An 18,746-nucleotide genomic window follows, 5' to 3' on the forward strand; every position below is an offset into this window, starting at 1 on the left:
CGTCCCCTTGATCATTGGAAGATGATGGTATCATGATGCAGATCTCCATTGTCCCACCAGGCTTTCTGGCATGCACAGCGACAGTGTGATGACTTTATCAATGATATGTCTTTCTTCTCCCTTTCAGGTTCGCCAGCAGGCGTCCCATCCGTAGACCCCGGAGGGCCACCCCTGACGCCAGCGGGCCAACAGGCATCACTGTCACCGACGTCACATCTGCTCTCTGAAGCAGGCACGAGTGCAGATACCAGCACCTCGGTGGGAATTAGTTCAGTGGCTAGTATCTCGGTGCACATTGGTGAGGGCACTTCACATTCGTTTGAGGTGCAGGTGGAGGCAGGGTGTGCCCAGGGCGATGGCAGTCGGAGGACGGCTGGGGACCAGGATGATGCTCAGTCGAAGGCAGATGATGAGCCTCTGGAGTTGTCCATTAAGCAGCAGATGCTGGATGTCCAGTGAGATGTGCGGGAGGATCTGGCAGAGATTCATGAGGGTATGCGTAGCATGGTCTCCATGACGGATGAGTCCATACGGAGCGTGAGCACTGCGTTGACTGCCATGGCCGAGCGCACTGCCTCCTCCGTTGAGAGAGTTGCGGCTCTCATGGTGAGGCAGCTCCAGGGCCAGAATCAGCGGTTCCTGGCGTTCCACTCAGACCTGCAAGCCCTCACTCTGGCAATGACCTCAGGTGGTCTGTGTCAGTGTGGGAGATGAATGAGGCACCCAGTATCCCAGTGAGGTGCCTGTCCACCAATGGTGAGCAGGGAGGTCCAAAGCGACTTCACGTTCATGCACAAGCTGCCTGTCGTCTCTACGGCATCCTCTCAGGGTGCTCCGCATGACGGCAGCAGCTCCTCCTCCCCTTCACCAGTGACTGTGGTATCTGGTGAGGCTGCAGCATCTGGGGAGATGCTGGCCGTGGCACTGGCCGCTCCTTCCCAAGCGGGGCCAGCATGGGATCCACTGGCCAGAGGACGTCCGCCAAGGTCATCAAGGCCAACAAGACAACATGGTCAGCAGACTGTCTGCAATGCCGGTGCCAGTGAGGGGGAGCACCAAGACGTAGCACTCGCAAGCATAATTTAAAGGCACCATGAGCACAAGAGGGACAGGTCACAAGTGATTTTATGTTCATTTATGTTTAGTTAATGTACAGTGGCCTGGGACTTAAGACCAGAGAGATTGATGTAAATAGTCTGCACATGTCAAAATGATATAAATCTGGTTTTGTCATCATGACCTGAGTGTGCTCCACCCTTTTATATCATTGGTGCAGGGTATGCCAGTATGTAATGCTGGACTTACATGGCTCTGAATTTTATTGCACAAGTACTGAGTGTTCTTTGTGTTCAAATGAAAGGGTCCTTTCACACATCTGGGATGGAGGAGGCAGCCCTGGCATGTATTTGAAGCTGTTGTTGCTGTTGTTGTTGTTGAAGCTGATCGTTGGTAGCTTAGCTGAAGGAGCGTTGGATCAAGGTGTCCCTGGTGTCCCTGTCTCCCTGGAGGTTACCGAGGTCTTGCTGCACGCCCTCAGCATTCTCCTCACTGTGCTCCTCTTCTGACTCACCACTGGACTCATCATCTGTGGCCTGTGCAGCTGCGTCAAGATCCTCTTCCTCCAGTGGGTCCATCCTTGCCAGTGCCAGATTGTGGAGAGCTCAGCATGTAACCACTATCAGTGACACCTGCTCTGGGGGTGTTGTAGTGGTCCCCCTGAATGGTCCAGGCATCGGAAGCGCATCTTGAGAAGACCTATGGTCCTCTCTACCACCGCCCTTGTGGAGCTATGACTCATATTGTAACGCTTCTCTTGCATCTGTTCTTGGGTGATGGAAAGGCGTCATGAGCCGCCTCTTCAATGGATAGCCCTTGTCACCCAGCAGCCATCCATCCAGTCGGGCTGGAGCTTTGAAGAGCCTCGGCACCTGGGAGTGTCTCAGGATGTAAGCATCATGGGAGCTGCCAGGGTACCTTGCACAGACGTGCAGAATATGCATCGTGTGATCACACACTATCTGCATGTTCATGGAGTGGAAGCCCTTCCTGTTGACGAAGGCACCTGGCTCACCCACTGGCACCTTGATGGCCACACGTGTGCAGTCGATGGCACCCTGGACACGGGGGAACCCAGCAATTATGCAAAGCCTCTGACTCGCTCAGCCTGGCTGGCCACGTCCATACGGTAAAGAATAAAGGTCAGGACCCACCAGGACAAAGCTTCTGTCACAAGATTGATGCAACTGTGGCCAGCTGATTGGGAGACTCCACACAGATCCTGCACTGAGCCCTGGAAAGAGCGGAGGCAATAGAAGTTAAGGACCACTGTGACCTTCGGAGGCACTGGCATGGGGTGTCCACCGACACAGTCGGAGCTGATCTCAGGCCCAATCATCTGGCAAATGGAGGTGACGGTCTCCCTTGAGAGGCGGAGCCTCCTTCGGCATTGCACCTCGGACATATCGAGTTAGCTGCATCACCGCCTGTAAACTCTGGAAATGGGATAGCACTGTCTTCTATGGCTCCTTCCACCTTGGACTACCTGCTGGCCCTGCTCCTCTTGTGCCTGCGCCTCTCCATCCACAGGACCCTCCTCTGGAAACTGCATAGGGACACCTGGCCTCCTCTCCCTTCTGGCCCTCTCTTTCTCCTCAGAGGAAGTGCCTCCAGCGGAGACCACAATCCCCATTTCCAGGGTAAGGGAAGGCTGTCTGATACCTGAAAGGGTCCACATGGTCTGAATCCTCCGGGGGCCTGGCAGACAACAATAAGTCCTGAAATGAAGCCTGGAAATGCTAAGAATGAAGCCCCAAAATAGAGATGAAGCTGTCAAATACCAATAAGCAACCAGCTGCAAACTATCTCCAAAACTGCTTACTATTCACACTGCAATGCTGCTGACCCTTTTTATCCTGCCCTTGAATGAAGTTTGAGGATGTATCAGCTGGCGGACTGCCCATTTTGCCTGTGTGATGAGCAGAAAATCACATGGACAATGAAAAATCTCAGACAATTGCATTGTTAAGGGCCTTACCTGGCCTGTTAATTAATGGCGGGTGCTACTCCAGCACCTGCGCTCGCCCACTGAGTGAAAGATCACAAGAGTGCGGGACGCTTGCCTGACATCATCACGCACTATTTTACTCTCGTTCGGGTCGGGCGTGGGCGCGCCTGATGAGGGAAAAATTCTGTCCCGCATCTCAAATATTCTGTGCAATTTTGGTCTCCTTATTTAAGAAAGGATGTAAATGCATTGGAGGCAGTTCAGAGGAGGTTTACTAGATTGATACCTGGAATGAGCGGGTTGGCTTATGAGGAAAGGTTAGACAGACTGGGCTTGTTTCCACTGGAGTTTAGAAGAATGAGGGGGTGACTTGATTGAAATATATAAGATCCTGAATGGTATTGACAAGGTGGCCGTGGAAAGGATGTTTCCTCTTGTGGGTGAGCCCAGAACTAGGGGGCACTTAAAATTAGGGATTTCCCTTTTAGGGCAGAGATAAGAACTTTTTTCTCACAGAGCGTTGTGTGACTTTGGAACTCTCTGCCTCAGAAGGTGGTGGAAGCCAGGTCATTGAATATTCTAATATGGAGGTATGTAGATTCTTGTTAGACAAGAGAATCAAAGGTTATCAGAGGTAAATGTGAATGTGGAATTCGAAACACAAACAGATCAGCCATGATCTTATGGAATGGCGGAGCAGGCTCGAGGGGCCGAATGGCCAACTTTTGCTCCTACTTCATATGTTCGTATGTTATGATGGACATAATTAAAATAATAGCTCTACCTATTGTAACATGTCATTCCATTATAGTTAGGTGCATAAATAGCTATAGGCGTACCGTCCATGAAGTCCTGTACAGTGGAGAAGCTAACATTGTTGAAAAGCACTTATTTTCCTTCCATTAGTGCATGCATGTGGATGTACGATGAAATAAGGTGTAAATCACCAGGACCACAAGTCCTAGTAATATTATGCGTACAGGTCCACTTATTTAAATGTGATTGTACCATTCTGGTACACAGTGTTATAACACTGTTTGAATCTTGGGCTGTTTGCCAGAACAGCGATAGCATACATCCGATGAAGAGAGGCGGGGGGGAGAGGGGGTGTAAACCCACGGTCTCGCACTACAAATGTTTTTGTTTATGCTCTACGCGAAATGTGGGTAACAGTCGCAGCATCTAAACTGCGTATGATTATATCTAACAGATATAAAACATAGATTTCACGTTCACAAACCCCTGAAAATATTACAAGTAAAGTGATACAGTAGGAAATGCCATAATTCCAATTGTCATAATAACTAGCAGATAATGTAAATCGTAAAAGAAACTCGATTTTACACCTTTGATGTTATTATTTAATATTATTATTACAAATTACAATTCCATTGCATATTACCGAGTGCAACTGCTGGGAGGTACAGTACAGCAATTCATCACGAGTGTCTAAACTAACGATAAGCACAAACAATTGAGTTTGCTCCGCACAGGCTTCCTCCTGCTCCTGTTACTATCCATTGTTTGTGAGTAAAGGATAATGAGAAATTGACAAATCACTGGCGGAGTCTCCACAGCAGCAGCCAAAGCAGAGGATCATCCTGCAAGTCAGACGGAGCCAGGTCAGGAGTTGGAGTCTTCATCATTTTAACAGCTTTGGCAATAGATGCTGTCCTAGCCAGCGACGTCCACACTGAAAAAAAGAGGTCGGACATCATCGGCGCTAAATCTGCTTTCAAAAGCCTCTCGGGCTAAAGTAAGCTGGGGGAGGAAAGTTCTAGCTTTCCCAGTAATTCTTGTTGAGTTAGAAAATTGTATTGGCATCTTCAACGTTAAGTGCTTCGACTTTCCATTAACCATGCGACCAGTGACTTGCCCGTATCTCCATTAAGGTCTGTGAATGTCACATCTCGGGTCACGCAGTTATTAGGTGAAATGGTCGAACTGCTATTGGCGGCGGCAGAAAAAAGTTCATCACCAAGGCTATTGAGCGCTCGCCCGCGTGAGCAAGGGGTTCATGCTGTTCATGGTCAAAGCTCAGCGCCCAGAGGGTTACTGTTTTCCATGGAATGGTAAGGTCAGAGTTATATTAGTTGGCTGACCAAGCAAAACCCAAAAAGAAACTACCATTTCAATTGGCAAGATTTATGGACTCCAATGTTATTTGTCACCATTATGTGCAGGGCGGCAGGAGCACAGCTTCTGGGACGTGCCCACGTGATGAGGATCCTTCGGGTTTTAATTTATCTGGACACCATCATAACAGTAAGTAAACCGCTTAATCCTCATTTTAGGTGGACATTTTACTCGCGTATTTAAACGAATTTATAAAATAATGTAAAACAAAAGGTAAGAATATGAGAGAGATTTTATTTAAATATCCAGGCTATTTTGCACATTTCCACAGATACGATATGGCATCTTGTTGGATCCATTGAGCATGAGGGTTGGGTTCCTGATGCGCTTAAATTACTTAACGTTTTGGAGCAAAGACCAGCAACGGATGTCAATTATTAGTCCATCTGCTAAATTCAAAAGGGCTGTTTTGATAATCTTAATTCATTGTGCATCGTAATCTGGGAATACATTAATTTAAGTGGTTACAACGGAGGAACATCATGACCCACGGCAATACTATTAAAAGTAAGAGATGTTTAAGCCTTGAATGCCTTGCGATCATGTTAAACTCTTCGGTTTTAAACTGATTCATTCCAACTGTTGCTCTGATCAAGCCACTTCGTTCATAATGAAGCCACATTCAGTTCACTGTACTCAGATGCTGCCCATTACGCCGTCCAACGGGATTGGGTGGGGGGTAGTTTGGTGTTGATTTCAAAGTTTCAATGAAATAGCCAAGATAAAGAACGTCTGCAGGTGCAGAAATAAATGGATAAATATAACAAACTATGTGGAGAAGATATAAGAAATATCGGTAATGTCAATATTTAAAATGGATAAGCTGCACGAAACGTCAACATCCTGGCCAAAGAATGTCTGGATGATAAATGGTATCAGTTGTACACTTCTTCAGGTGAAAACCATTCCACCGGAATGCGATCTACCGAATATCCTCAGAAGAGAGAAAGAGCATTGCTTTGAGATGCTGTCAAAGGATAAAATCGGTTCTGGGATGCAAAAGTTTCAAGCAGGTAAGACTGCAGGCACAGAATGGAGCAGTACCATTACGGTAATTGGATTAAATACTTGATCAAGATTGTGAATTACGACGTACACTTCTGGAATCGTCTTCATTATTCAAACAATGTTTCATTTTCCAAAATATCCAGAACACAGCATTCTAGAAGCTGCTTTCAATGGCACTGGAACCAAATACAGTGCAGCAGTGAAATATTTTCTTGTTAAAATTTAATTAACATATGAAATTAGGCTTCTGGGATACTAATATGCAATACATAATGCATTTGTTTAAAATCCCTCTTACTGCTCTTTTAGCTTAGGCACTAACCCATTTATTTATGCCTATTAACACCTCCATCGCAAATTCCAAATGAATGCATTAAAGATTCATATGCTAGTATCCCATGATATAACTTCAGCCTGAATTTTTTATTAGATTACTGCCAACACAAGCACAGAGTGTATTGCAAAACACCTCAGCATATGGTTCATATCTCATTCATAAACCACTTGTGGCTCTAAATAGACATACAGATTGAAGCAAGTAATGCACATGTTGTGCTCAAAATATCTTATTCAATTTTCAAAGGAACAGTAATTAGATGAAAAAATATTGTCCTAAACTATGAACAAAATTTCATAAGTATACATGGTATCAATCTTAGTATGACTTATATCACAAGAGTTTTATAATGTATCCTCTGTATAAATAATAAATTGTTAAATGCAAGTAATCATTAGGCATGTTTAACTGTCACATTGAAAAGGCATAAGCACATGACTGAGTGGCAATGTGTGGTGTTGCATGTGAGAATGTAAAAGAAAAAACAGGAAATTCAGAATTATTTAATTCATAGTAGATTCTGTAGACTGGTCAGAAATTTTCTCAGGTATCTTTAGATTTTGTTTCAGTAACAAAATGATTTGCTTCATTAGAGTTATTTAACATAAACATTTACAGGTTTCACATATTATGATGTTTTGATACAAGGAATTGATTCTGCATCAAATATTTGTCATCATTATTTCAGCTGTTACATATGCCAGCTTGACTTAGTTGGTGGCAATCTTATCTCTTGGTCAGAGGGCTGAGGTTTAATTATATAATTAAAAGCTGACACTCTGGTATAGCAGTAAGACAGTATTGCACTGTTGGGGTCAACTCTCCTTTAGATCAGACATTAAACTGAAGCCTAGTCACGGAACACGAGAGCTGAGTGTTAGAAGCACTACTAATTTACATTACAACTTTATTTTGAAATGTATTACAAATTGGTTAAATTTGTAAATGATACTAAACTAGGATTAATAGTGGAATTGAAAGAGGCAAGTCAGAAACTTGAACGAGCTGAACAAAATATGTAGAGGACCAAACAATGTCAGTGAAACATTGTTCAGGCAAGTGTAGAGTATTGCATATATGAAGATAAAATGGGCAGTAGATGTACTTTATGAATAGTCTTGAAATAGCTAAGGACGCATTGATAACATTCTGATTCACTCATATTTAACTTGTTCATTTAACACAGAGTAGCAAGTAACAACAAATTGCATTTAAGACGTGCTTTTAACATACTAAAATATCCAAAGGTGCTTCAAAGGATTATCAAAAAAAATTGATACCAGGCTACACAAGAAGAAATTATGACAAGTCAACCATGGTCAAGGAGGTATTTTATTGAACTACGGAACATGGAATACAAGTTAGAGGAAGTTGTGATAAAACTTCATTGTGCACTAGTCAGATTGCACCTTGAGTACAACATCCAGTTCTGATTGCCAAGAAACAGTGAGACATGGGACAGAATTTTATGCCCCGTGGGCAGGCATGTGCCTGACCCGAACTGGTGTAAAATTGCATGAGAAGATGTCAACGAGCCTCCCGACGTCATCACGCACTCATGCAATGTTTCGCTCAGTGGGCGCACACAAAAGTCGGAAGCACGCCTGCTGACAATTAAGAGGGCAATTAAGCCCATTAATGGCGCATTTGACTCCAAATTTTTGGTGTCCGTCTAACCTTGCGGTTGACGGACAGGCGAATTGGCTAGGCAGCCTTTGCATTTTTCAGCAAACCTCATCCAAGGGCGGGATGAAACAAAATAAAAATACATTTCTGTGGACAGCATTTTTATGATATATTTTCAGGATGCACGGACACTTTTTTTTCCCAACTTTTAAAACCTTTATTTCAGCTTTTTCAGATCTCCAGCTCCCTGAGGCAGCTGTCTGCCTTCAGGGAGCCTTCTCGCAGTGCTAACCCACACCTGCGGAAACGTCATCGCCTGCCCTCTTCCTGCCCCCACCCTGGCAGTGCTGAGTTTTTCAGCGCGAAATTACGGTTGGGGGCCAATCGAGGTTGACGGTCCATTTCCTGACCACTCCCAAGCCCGCTGATCGGGCTGGCCCGCCAAAGGTAACGTTCTCAGGTCATGAGACTGTTGATAGCAGGGAAGACTTATTCCCCATGTCAGGGATCTGAGGTTTCAGGAAAGACTAGAGTGATTTGGGATATTCAGCCCAAAAAAGAGACACTTTAGGGGTGATCTCTTAGGGATACACAACAAGATGGTAAATGGTATGGAAAAGGATGAATTTAGAATACTGTTTGAAAATAAACCGTAGGGGTAGGACAAGAGAGACACGGGTTAAATCTAGTAATATAACTTTAGGACAGATATCAGGAAATTCCTCTGACACAGATACTGCCCAGCACTTGGATTAGCATTCCCGACAGAGTAGTGGAGGAAAAAACCCTGGAATCGTTTAAGGAATGACTAAGTTTCAGCAAAGGGGGATCGTAAGGTTGTTCTAAATTGATAAATTAAGATGCTTTCCACTTCCATAAGCATCTTGTGATCCCATGGCACTATTGAGGAAGGACAGGGATTAACAATTCCTGATGTGCATACACCCTTCAATCACTACTAAAAAGAAAAATAAATCAGTGAGTCAGTTGCTGCTGTTTGTGGGATATTGCTGGCACATTGTGTGGATATTATTGCTTTTTGGCAACATAAAACAGTTACTATACAGAAAAAGTGGCTCATTAATGAAGTGTATTGTGACATTCTGATGACATGAAAAACAATTTTTAAATGCAAAATTTTAATACATATCACATTAACTCATAATTTAATAATATAGTCTAATAAATGTTTTTAATACTTCCTTGTAAACTTTAAAAAGTGTAAATGCATGCCAATACAAACCAACAAAAATACCACCCACAATGAAAACCAATTTCCAAATGTAGAAGTATTTCATAAATGTACTTTGGACTTCCAAACAGCAGATTCTCTTAATAACATTGACTCTAAATAAAAAAAATGCACGTTATAATTTTTACTGTTACTCTCTTTTCCTCCCACTATTTTTTCAAAATCTGAAATCTGTAGCATTACTAATAACCACCTGTTCTTGTTTTAAACACCAACTTCTTTCCAAAATTTCAATATATTCATGAGGGATTCACAAGAATTTGGTAAGCTATTTTTGAAAGAAAAGTTGAAATGGAATTAATTGAGACAAACTACAGAGAAAGAATTGGAACAATTTTCAGTTCAGCAAGAATTTAATTTTACGTGAGCCAAAGATACTGAATAATTAAGAAGTTTACCATCTGAAATACATGTTTCCCCTTGTATATGTAATGTTGTAAGATTTTTAAGCTATACAGCTGCACACTGAATTTGGAATCCAAAGTACAATGTCACAAGCTGGTAATGAACAGGTTCAAAATGCTCCAAGAGGAAGGCACCAATCTGAGAGCGTCAGGGAAAAAAAAAAATCATACAGGCACTCTTTAACTGTCTACTTCTTCACACCTCATGACTAAGTATGTCATTATCTGTATGCATATGAGCATATACAGACGCTGTTGTAGATCAGTATGTAAATGGGGTCATATGGACTCGAAACGTTAACTCTGTCTTCCTCTTCACAGATGCTGTCAGACCTGCTGAGTTTTTCCAGCAATTTTTGTTTTTGTTTCACATTTGTAAAATGTTCATTTGAAACAACCTTATAATCCCTTGGAAGTGTGAACAGGCAGCATGACAAGTTGCTGTTGCCATCTAGTGGTTTCTAGATATTGCCTCGAGTATCAAAGAACCTGAACAAGCACTGATAGCAGAAAAGAAAATGTGTGAAGGTTAACAGTAGTATTGAGAATGGTACAACAGTTACGATAACCACATGTCTCGTTTTGCCAGGACAGTCCCGGTTTTTTTTTTGCCCTTGTGTCCCGACAATTTGCTCAAAATAACTCATATATCCTGGTTTGGAGCTTTTCTCTCTTACATGATTCATATCAGAGATTTCCATCAACCTTTCACCTTTTCTCACAGCATCAGCGTCTCTTCTTTTCCTCCCCTCTCCCAGGCAGCTGGGTTTACAAGCAAAGGTTGGGGGTTTGGGGGTCTGTAAAACGCCATGGGTGCTTTTCCCACTGCCTACCCACCCATCCCTGCTCCTGCTGCAATTTCACGAGTGGCAGGGGAGGCATTGGGCAGCCCACCCATCTACCCTTGTGCCAATTGAGGCCCTTAAGTGGCCAATTAATCGTCACTTAAGGGCCGCTTCCTGCCTCCGCTGCTATTTCACACATGGAGAGCTGAGGCTGATGACAGATTGGAAACCCGGCATTTAACACTCTTTGGGCAGGTTAGGGCGTTGGCTCCAATACGGGGCCCCTGTTTCAATAGGACGCAGCCCCCAAGTTGCAAGCAATATCACATTTCCCCTCCCCCCCATCACTCCACCCCAGCCCTCGGTACCCCTCGCCCTCCCCCCTGCCTCTTGCCCATGGACATCACACGCTGGATGTAAAATTCAGCCCTTAGAAGTACCTTTGTTACCAACAGCATTCACTCCTATTCCGAAGGTTCTGCCTACGCCCGGCCTGAAACTGACTATGTACTGCATTGACAAGTTTCTGTCAACATTGTTTACACCAGCGTAACTAGAAATAACAGGCGAACTTCCCCATGCCCCCTGTGGTGGGTTTAATGGCTTGTGGGGTGGGAACAATGCAGTGGGAGCCGAAAAGTTGGTTTTCCACTGGCGTAACATGATGGTGGTTCGCCATTCCCACCAGAGGCCAGCATAGAACCATTTTACATCCCATTAACGGGATGTAGATGAAGGCCTGACCGGAATTGCCCCCCTGCCCAATCATTCGCACCACTAGTGTGTTTTCACACCGGTCCAGAATATACCTGCACCAACGTGGCGTGCAAATGTTGGACTTACCTGCGAGAAAGCCTGGGGCAGCTCATGGAGATCAGAAGTGAAGATCGAGGCCTCCAGCGACCGGACCCTGGATCACCATGTGCACCAGTGGGTGAGTGGTGCATCTACCACGTGGGTCTTCTGCCTTCAGGATCTTCCAGGAGGTGGATCTTCTCATTTCACTGGTGGTTCAGTTGATATCCGTGAGGCTTTTAATTATGGCAGCTGGATATGATGGCGGGGCATGACTGCATAATTAATTAGGCTGGGGTCACGTGATACGAGGCAAATTCCCAGCGGTTGCCGCGGTGGGAAATTCTCCGTTCCAGCCCCTCCCATGAACTTTAGTCTCAGATGGGAAAATTCCGTCCAACAGTTTTGAAAATATAATAAAGGGAGTCAATGAGTGCACACGGAGTGATTGATTGATTAAGGTTTTTACAACTGGAAACACTAGTTTCTATTGATCTGTGAAAAGTTCAGTATAAATGAACTGTTAGTTCTGGTATGATAGCCAAGTGGTTATGGTACTAGGCTTGTAACCCCAAGATCAAGAGTTCAAATCTCACCATGGCAAATTATGAAATAAAAATAAAAGGTAGAGAAGTACTTCACCTTGCAGGCTTCTCTCTACACAAATACTGCGCTCTTTCGCCATATTGACGAAGCGGCATTATGGTGCGCATGAATGTTCTCGCCGATGCCCTTACAAGCATCAACAATGCAGAGAAACGTGGAAAACGGCAGGTTCTCATCCGACCATGCTCCAAAGTGATTGTGAGATTCCTGACTGTAATGATGAAGCATGGCTACATTGGAGAGTTTGAGATTATTGATGACCACAGGGGTGGGAAAATAGTCAATCTCACAGGCAGACTGAACAAGTGCGGTGTCATTAGCCCCAGATTGGATGTTCAAGTAAAGGAGCTAGAAAGGTGGCAAAATGGTCTCCTGCCTTCCCGTCAGTTTGGGTGCCTCGTTCTAACGACCTCAGCTGGCATCATGGACCATGAAGAGGCCAAGCGAAAACATACAGGAGGAAAAATCCTAGGATTCTTTTTCTAAAACTTAATACCAGTCTATAATAAAACATTGAAACCATTTATAAATGAACTGTTGTTCATATCCATCCATTCCGTTACATTATACTGTAGTTGACCTGTGTATCCTCAATTCATTCAATTCTACTATACAGGTATTGCATATGTATATGTAAAAAATAAATTCAATTCAATTAACATTGACCTTATTTTGCAAACACTAGAGATGCTTGGATACATTATACAAGATAATACAAAATACATTCACAATACTAATAAATTATTATTCAAACACTACCAATGAGAAACACCTTCTAACAATGTTTTCAGCTTAAACAGTTTGAATACAATTCATGGCAATTTGTCTTCCAAGCATCTGTCTGTTTTCCAGTACATAAATTAAACAAGAGTTTCACATAAGACAAGTGCTTTGAAGGAGAAGGTTCAAAGAAACTAGGTAATCAAAATAAACATCATGATGAGATAGGAATAAAGTATTTATCGCTTCCAGGAATGACAGGAAAACAAGTGCAAGATTAAAAAAGGAGACTAAATCAGGTTAAATGTGAAGGGCAACACATTCTGCTCCTAAATTCCAATTAATGAGGTCTGTCAACTTGTTTATATACCTTCTCTGATCAAACATTCACCTTCAATATTCATAATATTCTTCTTTAATCTTTTAAACATGAAGGCAAACACTCATCCAATAAGGAAATGGTGAAATAGCTCCCTCTATCAAGTAAGGACTTGTCAAAGTATTAACTGCATCGAGTAGGTAAAAGAAAAACTCTCAGAAATGTCTCAGACCACTTCATATATTTACTTTGAAGTGTAGTGGCCGTCTTAGGTAAGTATTTGAAGCAGTCATTTCACACACTACAAAATCCAACCAAAACAATTAGGTGAGTGGCCAGTTAATCTGGTTTTACTGGGATTTGTTGAAGGAGTTGTGTTGGCCAGGACACTGGGAGAATGTTTTTTCCAGGGGTAGACTTGAACCCACAAACCACTGATTCAAAGATATAGACTGCCACCAACTAACCCAAGATGACAACTTTAAAGAAGCTGAAATACTATGGAAAGTTAAAAAAAATATTTTTTTTAAAATCCAGAGTAGTTAAGAAAAGCACTGTACAAATGCATGAAGTATTTGGACTATTTTCTGTGAATGTTTCAGTTAATTGCAATTTGCTAAGTTCTTAATAAAAATACAATTAACATTACATTTCGAATGAGCAGAAACTACAATTATTAAATGTGAGAGCTCCAACAGATTGTTTAAAATCGTCATGTATGAAAAAGCTGGAAAAAAAGATTATGTACCTAAGTCACTTTTTCTAACATATTTTCTTAACATTTAAAAAAAAAAATCTGGTTCTATTTTAATTACAATAGGCTGTGATGGTTTGTGGGATAACGTGACATGCTGGCCCTCCTCCTCACTGGGAAAGACTGTTGCTGTACCTTGCCCAAAGGTGATCTATGTTCTGACTCATAAAGAAGGTAAATAAAACAATGACAATGTAGGAAGTAGATTAATTTTGTATTCTGCAGATTTTTTGCTACGTTTATCACCAAGAGAAATTTTACTTTCAAACTGCTATATTGAAAGTCCACTTTATTTTTAAATATTCCTCTGAAAAATGTCTGTTCTTTATATTTTAAGCTTTGCATAGAGTGTATTCACATCAAGCTTCAAAAGTGAACTGCATTTTTCACACTTTACTGATTGTCTCCATAACCATGTTATCCATGATGGCTCAATTATAGACATGTAGGACACCCTATCATCAGAAAACAACAGGTCCTCTCAAACTAACTAATCTAGTTATCAAATAACTCTTACCAACCTGCTTCAGCAGTCATGTTGTTTCCTCACTCCACCCAACTGTATAAATCTAAAGAATTATGACATAAACAAATGGAAGCAAAATAATCCAAAACAAAATTTTAGGGTGGGGGAGCATGAAGTGCAAGAGGAGCAGGACACAGAAGAAGAAGAAACACTATCGCTCAATATTAAATAATACTCAATCAGCTCAAAAACTGGCACTCCGCATACTTTAGAGGGTAGTAAAGAGACAGTGTCAGCACATGGTGTGTGGCCTGCAGGTAGGACGGGGGAAAGAATCGTGCAGGTGCTGGTCCCCAGAGGGTGAGGCCATGCATGAGTCCTGTTGCAGAGCACTTAGATGAGGATGTCGATGGGGTGGTGTATAGATAAGGCTGGTAGGCATGTACACAGAAATGCTTGGTGCATTAGCAGGCCTGCTTTAGAACCCCAATGGTCTTTTCTACGATGTTCCTGATATCAGCATGGTTATCATTGTACGTATGTTGCCTACATATGGTTAGGTTGTGGAGCAGAATCATCAGGCAGGTGTAAAGTGGATAGCACATTTTGCCCAGCAGCTGACTTCTGGATTGATGTGTTGGCTCAGAGAGAAGGAACAGCAGACTGGCACAGAATTGAAGCATCATGACTCCAACCAGAAGAGCCAGCATGATATGCTGTTGATGTATGGTCGCACACCGATTGCACATTCAGTGAGCGGTACGATGTGGCACCCATGAAGCCATGTGTGCCCAGTCAATGGCATCCAGCAACATGGGGATGTCCTCTGTCCTGGCAAAGTCATGCATACACTCCATCTTCTTCTCTCTGGTCAGAGAGAACACAATGAACTCCTCACTCCAGGCAAAGTGAATATCTGTCACCTCTCATTGCAGCACTGGATGGTGAACTGGGAGATGTTACAGATGTTGTCTGCTCCAGCTTGGAAGGATCCTGACAAAAAAGAAATTGAGGGCTGTAGTCACCTGCAGGCTACTGACAGTGCCGTCCTTTCCCTGCACTGAGGTTGCAAGTGGTGGCAGAGTTCTGAAAACACCTCCTTTGTAATGTGCAGACGATACCCACATTGTGCCTGGCTTGGGTTTAGATAATAGAAATGCTCCCTGAAAACCATAGGACGATAAGGCCTCATCCTGCAAATCCTTCTCCCACTCCTCTTCCTCCCTCTGCAAACAGCTTGTCCTCCTTTGTTATGTCTGCTCTACCTCCCTTTCATGTTGCATCCCAGGAATATGGTAACTCTCAGACCCATGTTTGGGAACCTCTGGTGTGACTAAGTAATTTACAAACTCAAACAGAGACAATCGGCAACTAACCTGAAAGTGGTTGATGATCTCTTTAAATAGTATTAGTCATGATTCTTCCTGTTACTGAATGTATTTGCAGTTGTGAGTGTTTAAAAGGGGGCACTAGATGGAGTGACAAGGTCAAAAATGGCAGCGCTGGGACTGAATCAGCGTTGCACTAAGACTGACATCACAATCTCTGGAACATTCCTTGTTCCAGTCCTACTCTGGCCCCCTCCCACAACTCCTTCTCCAGTACATCGATGATTGCTTCGGTGCTGCTTCATGCTCTCATCTGGACCTGGAAAAAATTATAAATTTTGCTTCCAATTTCCACTCCTCCATCATTTTCACATGGTCCATCTCTGACACTTCCCTTCCCTTCCTTGACCTCTCTGCCTCAATTTCTGGTGATAGACTGTCCACCAATATTCATTACAAGCCTACCGACTCCCACAGCTACCTCGACTACAGCTCCTCACACCCCGCTTCCCATAAGGACTCCAACCCATTCTCTCAGTTCCTTCGCCTCCGTCTCATCTATTCTGATGATGCCACTTTCAAAAACAGTTCCTCTGACATGTCTTCCTTCTTCCTTAACCGAGGTTTTCCACCCACGGTGGTTGACAGGGCCCTCAACTGTATCCGGCCCATCTTCGGCGCATCCGCCCTCACACCTTCCTCTCCCTCCTAGAACCATGATAGGGTCCCCCTTGTCCTCACTTATCACCCCACCAGCCTCCGCATTCAAAGGATCATCCTCCGCCATTTCTGCCAACTCCAGCATGATGCCACCACCAAACACATCTTCTGGCGGCATTCCGCAGGGATCGTTCCCTCTGTGACATCCTGGTCCACTCCTCCATCACCCCCTACACCTCAACCCCCTCCCACGGCACCTTCCCATGCAACCGCAGAAGGTGCAACACCTGTCCCTTTACTTCCCCTCTTCTCACCATCCAAGGGCCCAAACACTCCTTTCAAGTGAAGCAGCATTTCACTTGCACTTCCCTCAGTTTAGTCTACTGCATTCGTTGCTCCCAATGCGGTTTCCTCTACATTGGAGAGACCAAACGCAGACTGGGTGACCGCTTTGCAGAACACCTTCGGTCTGTCCGCAAGCATGACCCAGACCTCCCTGTCGCTTGCCATTTCAAGACTCCACCCTGCTCTCATGCCCACATGTCCGTCCTTGGCCTGCTGCATTGTTCCAGTGAAGCTCAACGCAAACTGGAGGAACAGCAACTTACCTTCCAACTAGGCACTTTACAGCCTTCCGGACTGAATATTGAGTTCAACAATTTTAGATCATGAACTCTCTCCTCCATCCCCACACCCTTTCCGATCCCCCCTTTTTTTTCCCAATAATTTATATAGATTTTTCTTTTCCCACCTATTTCCATTATTTTTAAATGTATTTCCATCCATTGTTTTATCTCTACCTTTTAGCCTATTTCGATCCCTTCCCTTCACCCCACCCCACCCCCACTGGGGCTATCTGTACCTTGCTTGTCCTGCTTTCTACCCTTAATTAGCACATTCCTTAGATAATATCACCACCTTCAACACCTCTTTGTCCTTTTGTCTATGACATCTTTTGGCTATCTCCACCTATCACTGGCCCTCTATCCAGCTCTACCTGTCCCCCCGCCCCCTTAAACCAGCTTATATTTCACCTCTTTTCTATTTTTACTTAGTTCTGTTGAATAGTCATACGGACTCGAAACGTTAACTGTGTTCCTCTCCGCAGATGCTGCCAGACCTGCTGAGTTTTTCCAGGTATTTTTATTTTTGTTCTTTATCACAATCTCTTTACCCTGTATACTTCCAACAAACACCTTTAGCACCAAAATGGTACCCAAAACACGGAAACAATGGTTGCTATGCAGCCAGGTTTTGTGGCTATAGTCTCTCAAGGAGCTGGGCTTGAACTTTGCTCCTTTCCTGAGGTTTCCTTCTGTTACCATCTCTGGGGAACCATAACTCAAATTAACTAAATTTACCAAATGACCACCCCAAATGAAGAAATTACCAACAAAATTTCACTTTTTGTAACTTTTACTTTAACACAAGTCAGAATCAATGGCCAGGATTTTCCCCTCGGCGATTTGGGCCCGCTCGCCGATGGGAAAATGACGCGGGATGTCGTCAGGAGGAATCCCCGACGTCATCCCGGTCCCTTTAAATTTTTAGGAAGGCAGGCAGACAGCGAAATCAGCTGTCTGCCCGCCGACCTGTCAATGGCCAATTGAGGCCATTGACAGGCTAGTTAAGATAATTAAAGGTCTGCCCGTCCAACCTTAAGGCGTGCTCCAGATTATTCATGAAACTTCATCCACTGGTGGGATGAAGTTTCATGTCCGTTTTTTAAAAATGTAATAAATTTGAAGTGTTTATTATTAACATGTCCTATCTCGTGTGACATTGTCACATGAGGGGGACATGTTAATAATTTTAATATTTTTCTATTTTTAGACTTTACTTACCTCTCACGAATCTCCCTGAGACAGGACTTTGCCTCAGGGAGCAGTGCGCTCTTTTGCGCAGGCCGCTGGGCGGGCCTTAATTGGCCCGCCCACTCAAAATGGCGGCGGGCCCCATTTCAGTGGCGGGGGTCAGCTGTCCACCTGCTACCAAGCCGATGGGGCCCGCCCGCCATCCAAGGGCAAAATTCTGCCCAATATAAATTAAATGTAAATTAACAGGCAAGTCATGGTCAGTACAAATTATTAATTACATATGGAATAGCAGATGATTAACTCACCCATTTAGTAGGCAGCCCATGCCACCTGTAGCTCCCTCTTTCAGCTACATAGGTCTTCGAAGCTAAATTCCAGTCCCTTTCCTTCCAGGAGTTTACTGATTCTCCACAGGCAGCAGCTTCCGCATAAACAGGGTTATGCACATGCAATCTTCCTTGTATGACATACTTCCTTCTGGAACCTTCCCAACTCCTCTCAGCTCTTCTGCTTCACCTCCATCAACATCCTGCGGGTTATCATTGACCATAAACTGAACTGGACCAGTCATATAAATACTGTGGCTACAAGAGCAGGTCAGAGGCTAGGAATCCTGTGGTGAGTAACTCATCTCCTGACTTCCCAAAGCCATCTATAAGGCACAAGTCAGGAGTGTGATGAATACTCTCCACTTGTCTGGATGAGTGCAACTTCAGCAACACTCAAGAA

At 43.7% G+C, this 18,746-nt stretch overlaps 1 protein-coding gene and 1 pseudogene across 1 annotated transcript in view; both read left to right on the plus strand.

The window, feature by feature from the left end:
* Positions 1-4,651: 4,651 nt before the first annotated feature.
* The window catches only part of LOC144686753 (secretin receptor-like), a 61,930-nt gene continuing 47,835 nt past the window's right edge, over positions 4,652-18,746 (plus strand). The window contains exons 1-4 of the mRNA XM_078552387.1: positions 4,652-5,076; positions 5,188-5,269; positions 6,036-6,153; positions 13,813-13,920. Coding sequence (XP_078408513.1) covers positions 4,940-5,076; positions 5,188-5,269; positions 6,036-6,153; positions 13,813-13,920 — 445 coding nt within the window. The 5' untranslated portion in view covers positions 4,652-4,939. The remainder of the gene's footprint in view (positions 5,077-5,187; positions 5,270-6,035; positions 6,154-13,812; positions 13,921-18,746) is intronic.
* LOC144686300 (small ribosomal subunit protein uS8 pseudogene) lies at positions 12,020-12,483 on the plus strand (annotated as a pseudogene).

Source organism: Cetorhinus maximus, chromosome 11 (assembly GCF_964194155.1).
Source record: "Cetorhinus maximus chromosome 11, sCetMax3.hap1.1, whole genome shotgun sequence".
Lineage (NCBI taxonomy): Eukaryota > Metazoa > Chordata > Chondrichthyes > Lamniformes > Cetorhinidae > Cetorhinus > Cetorhinus maximus.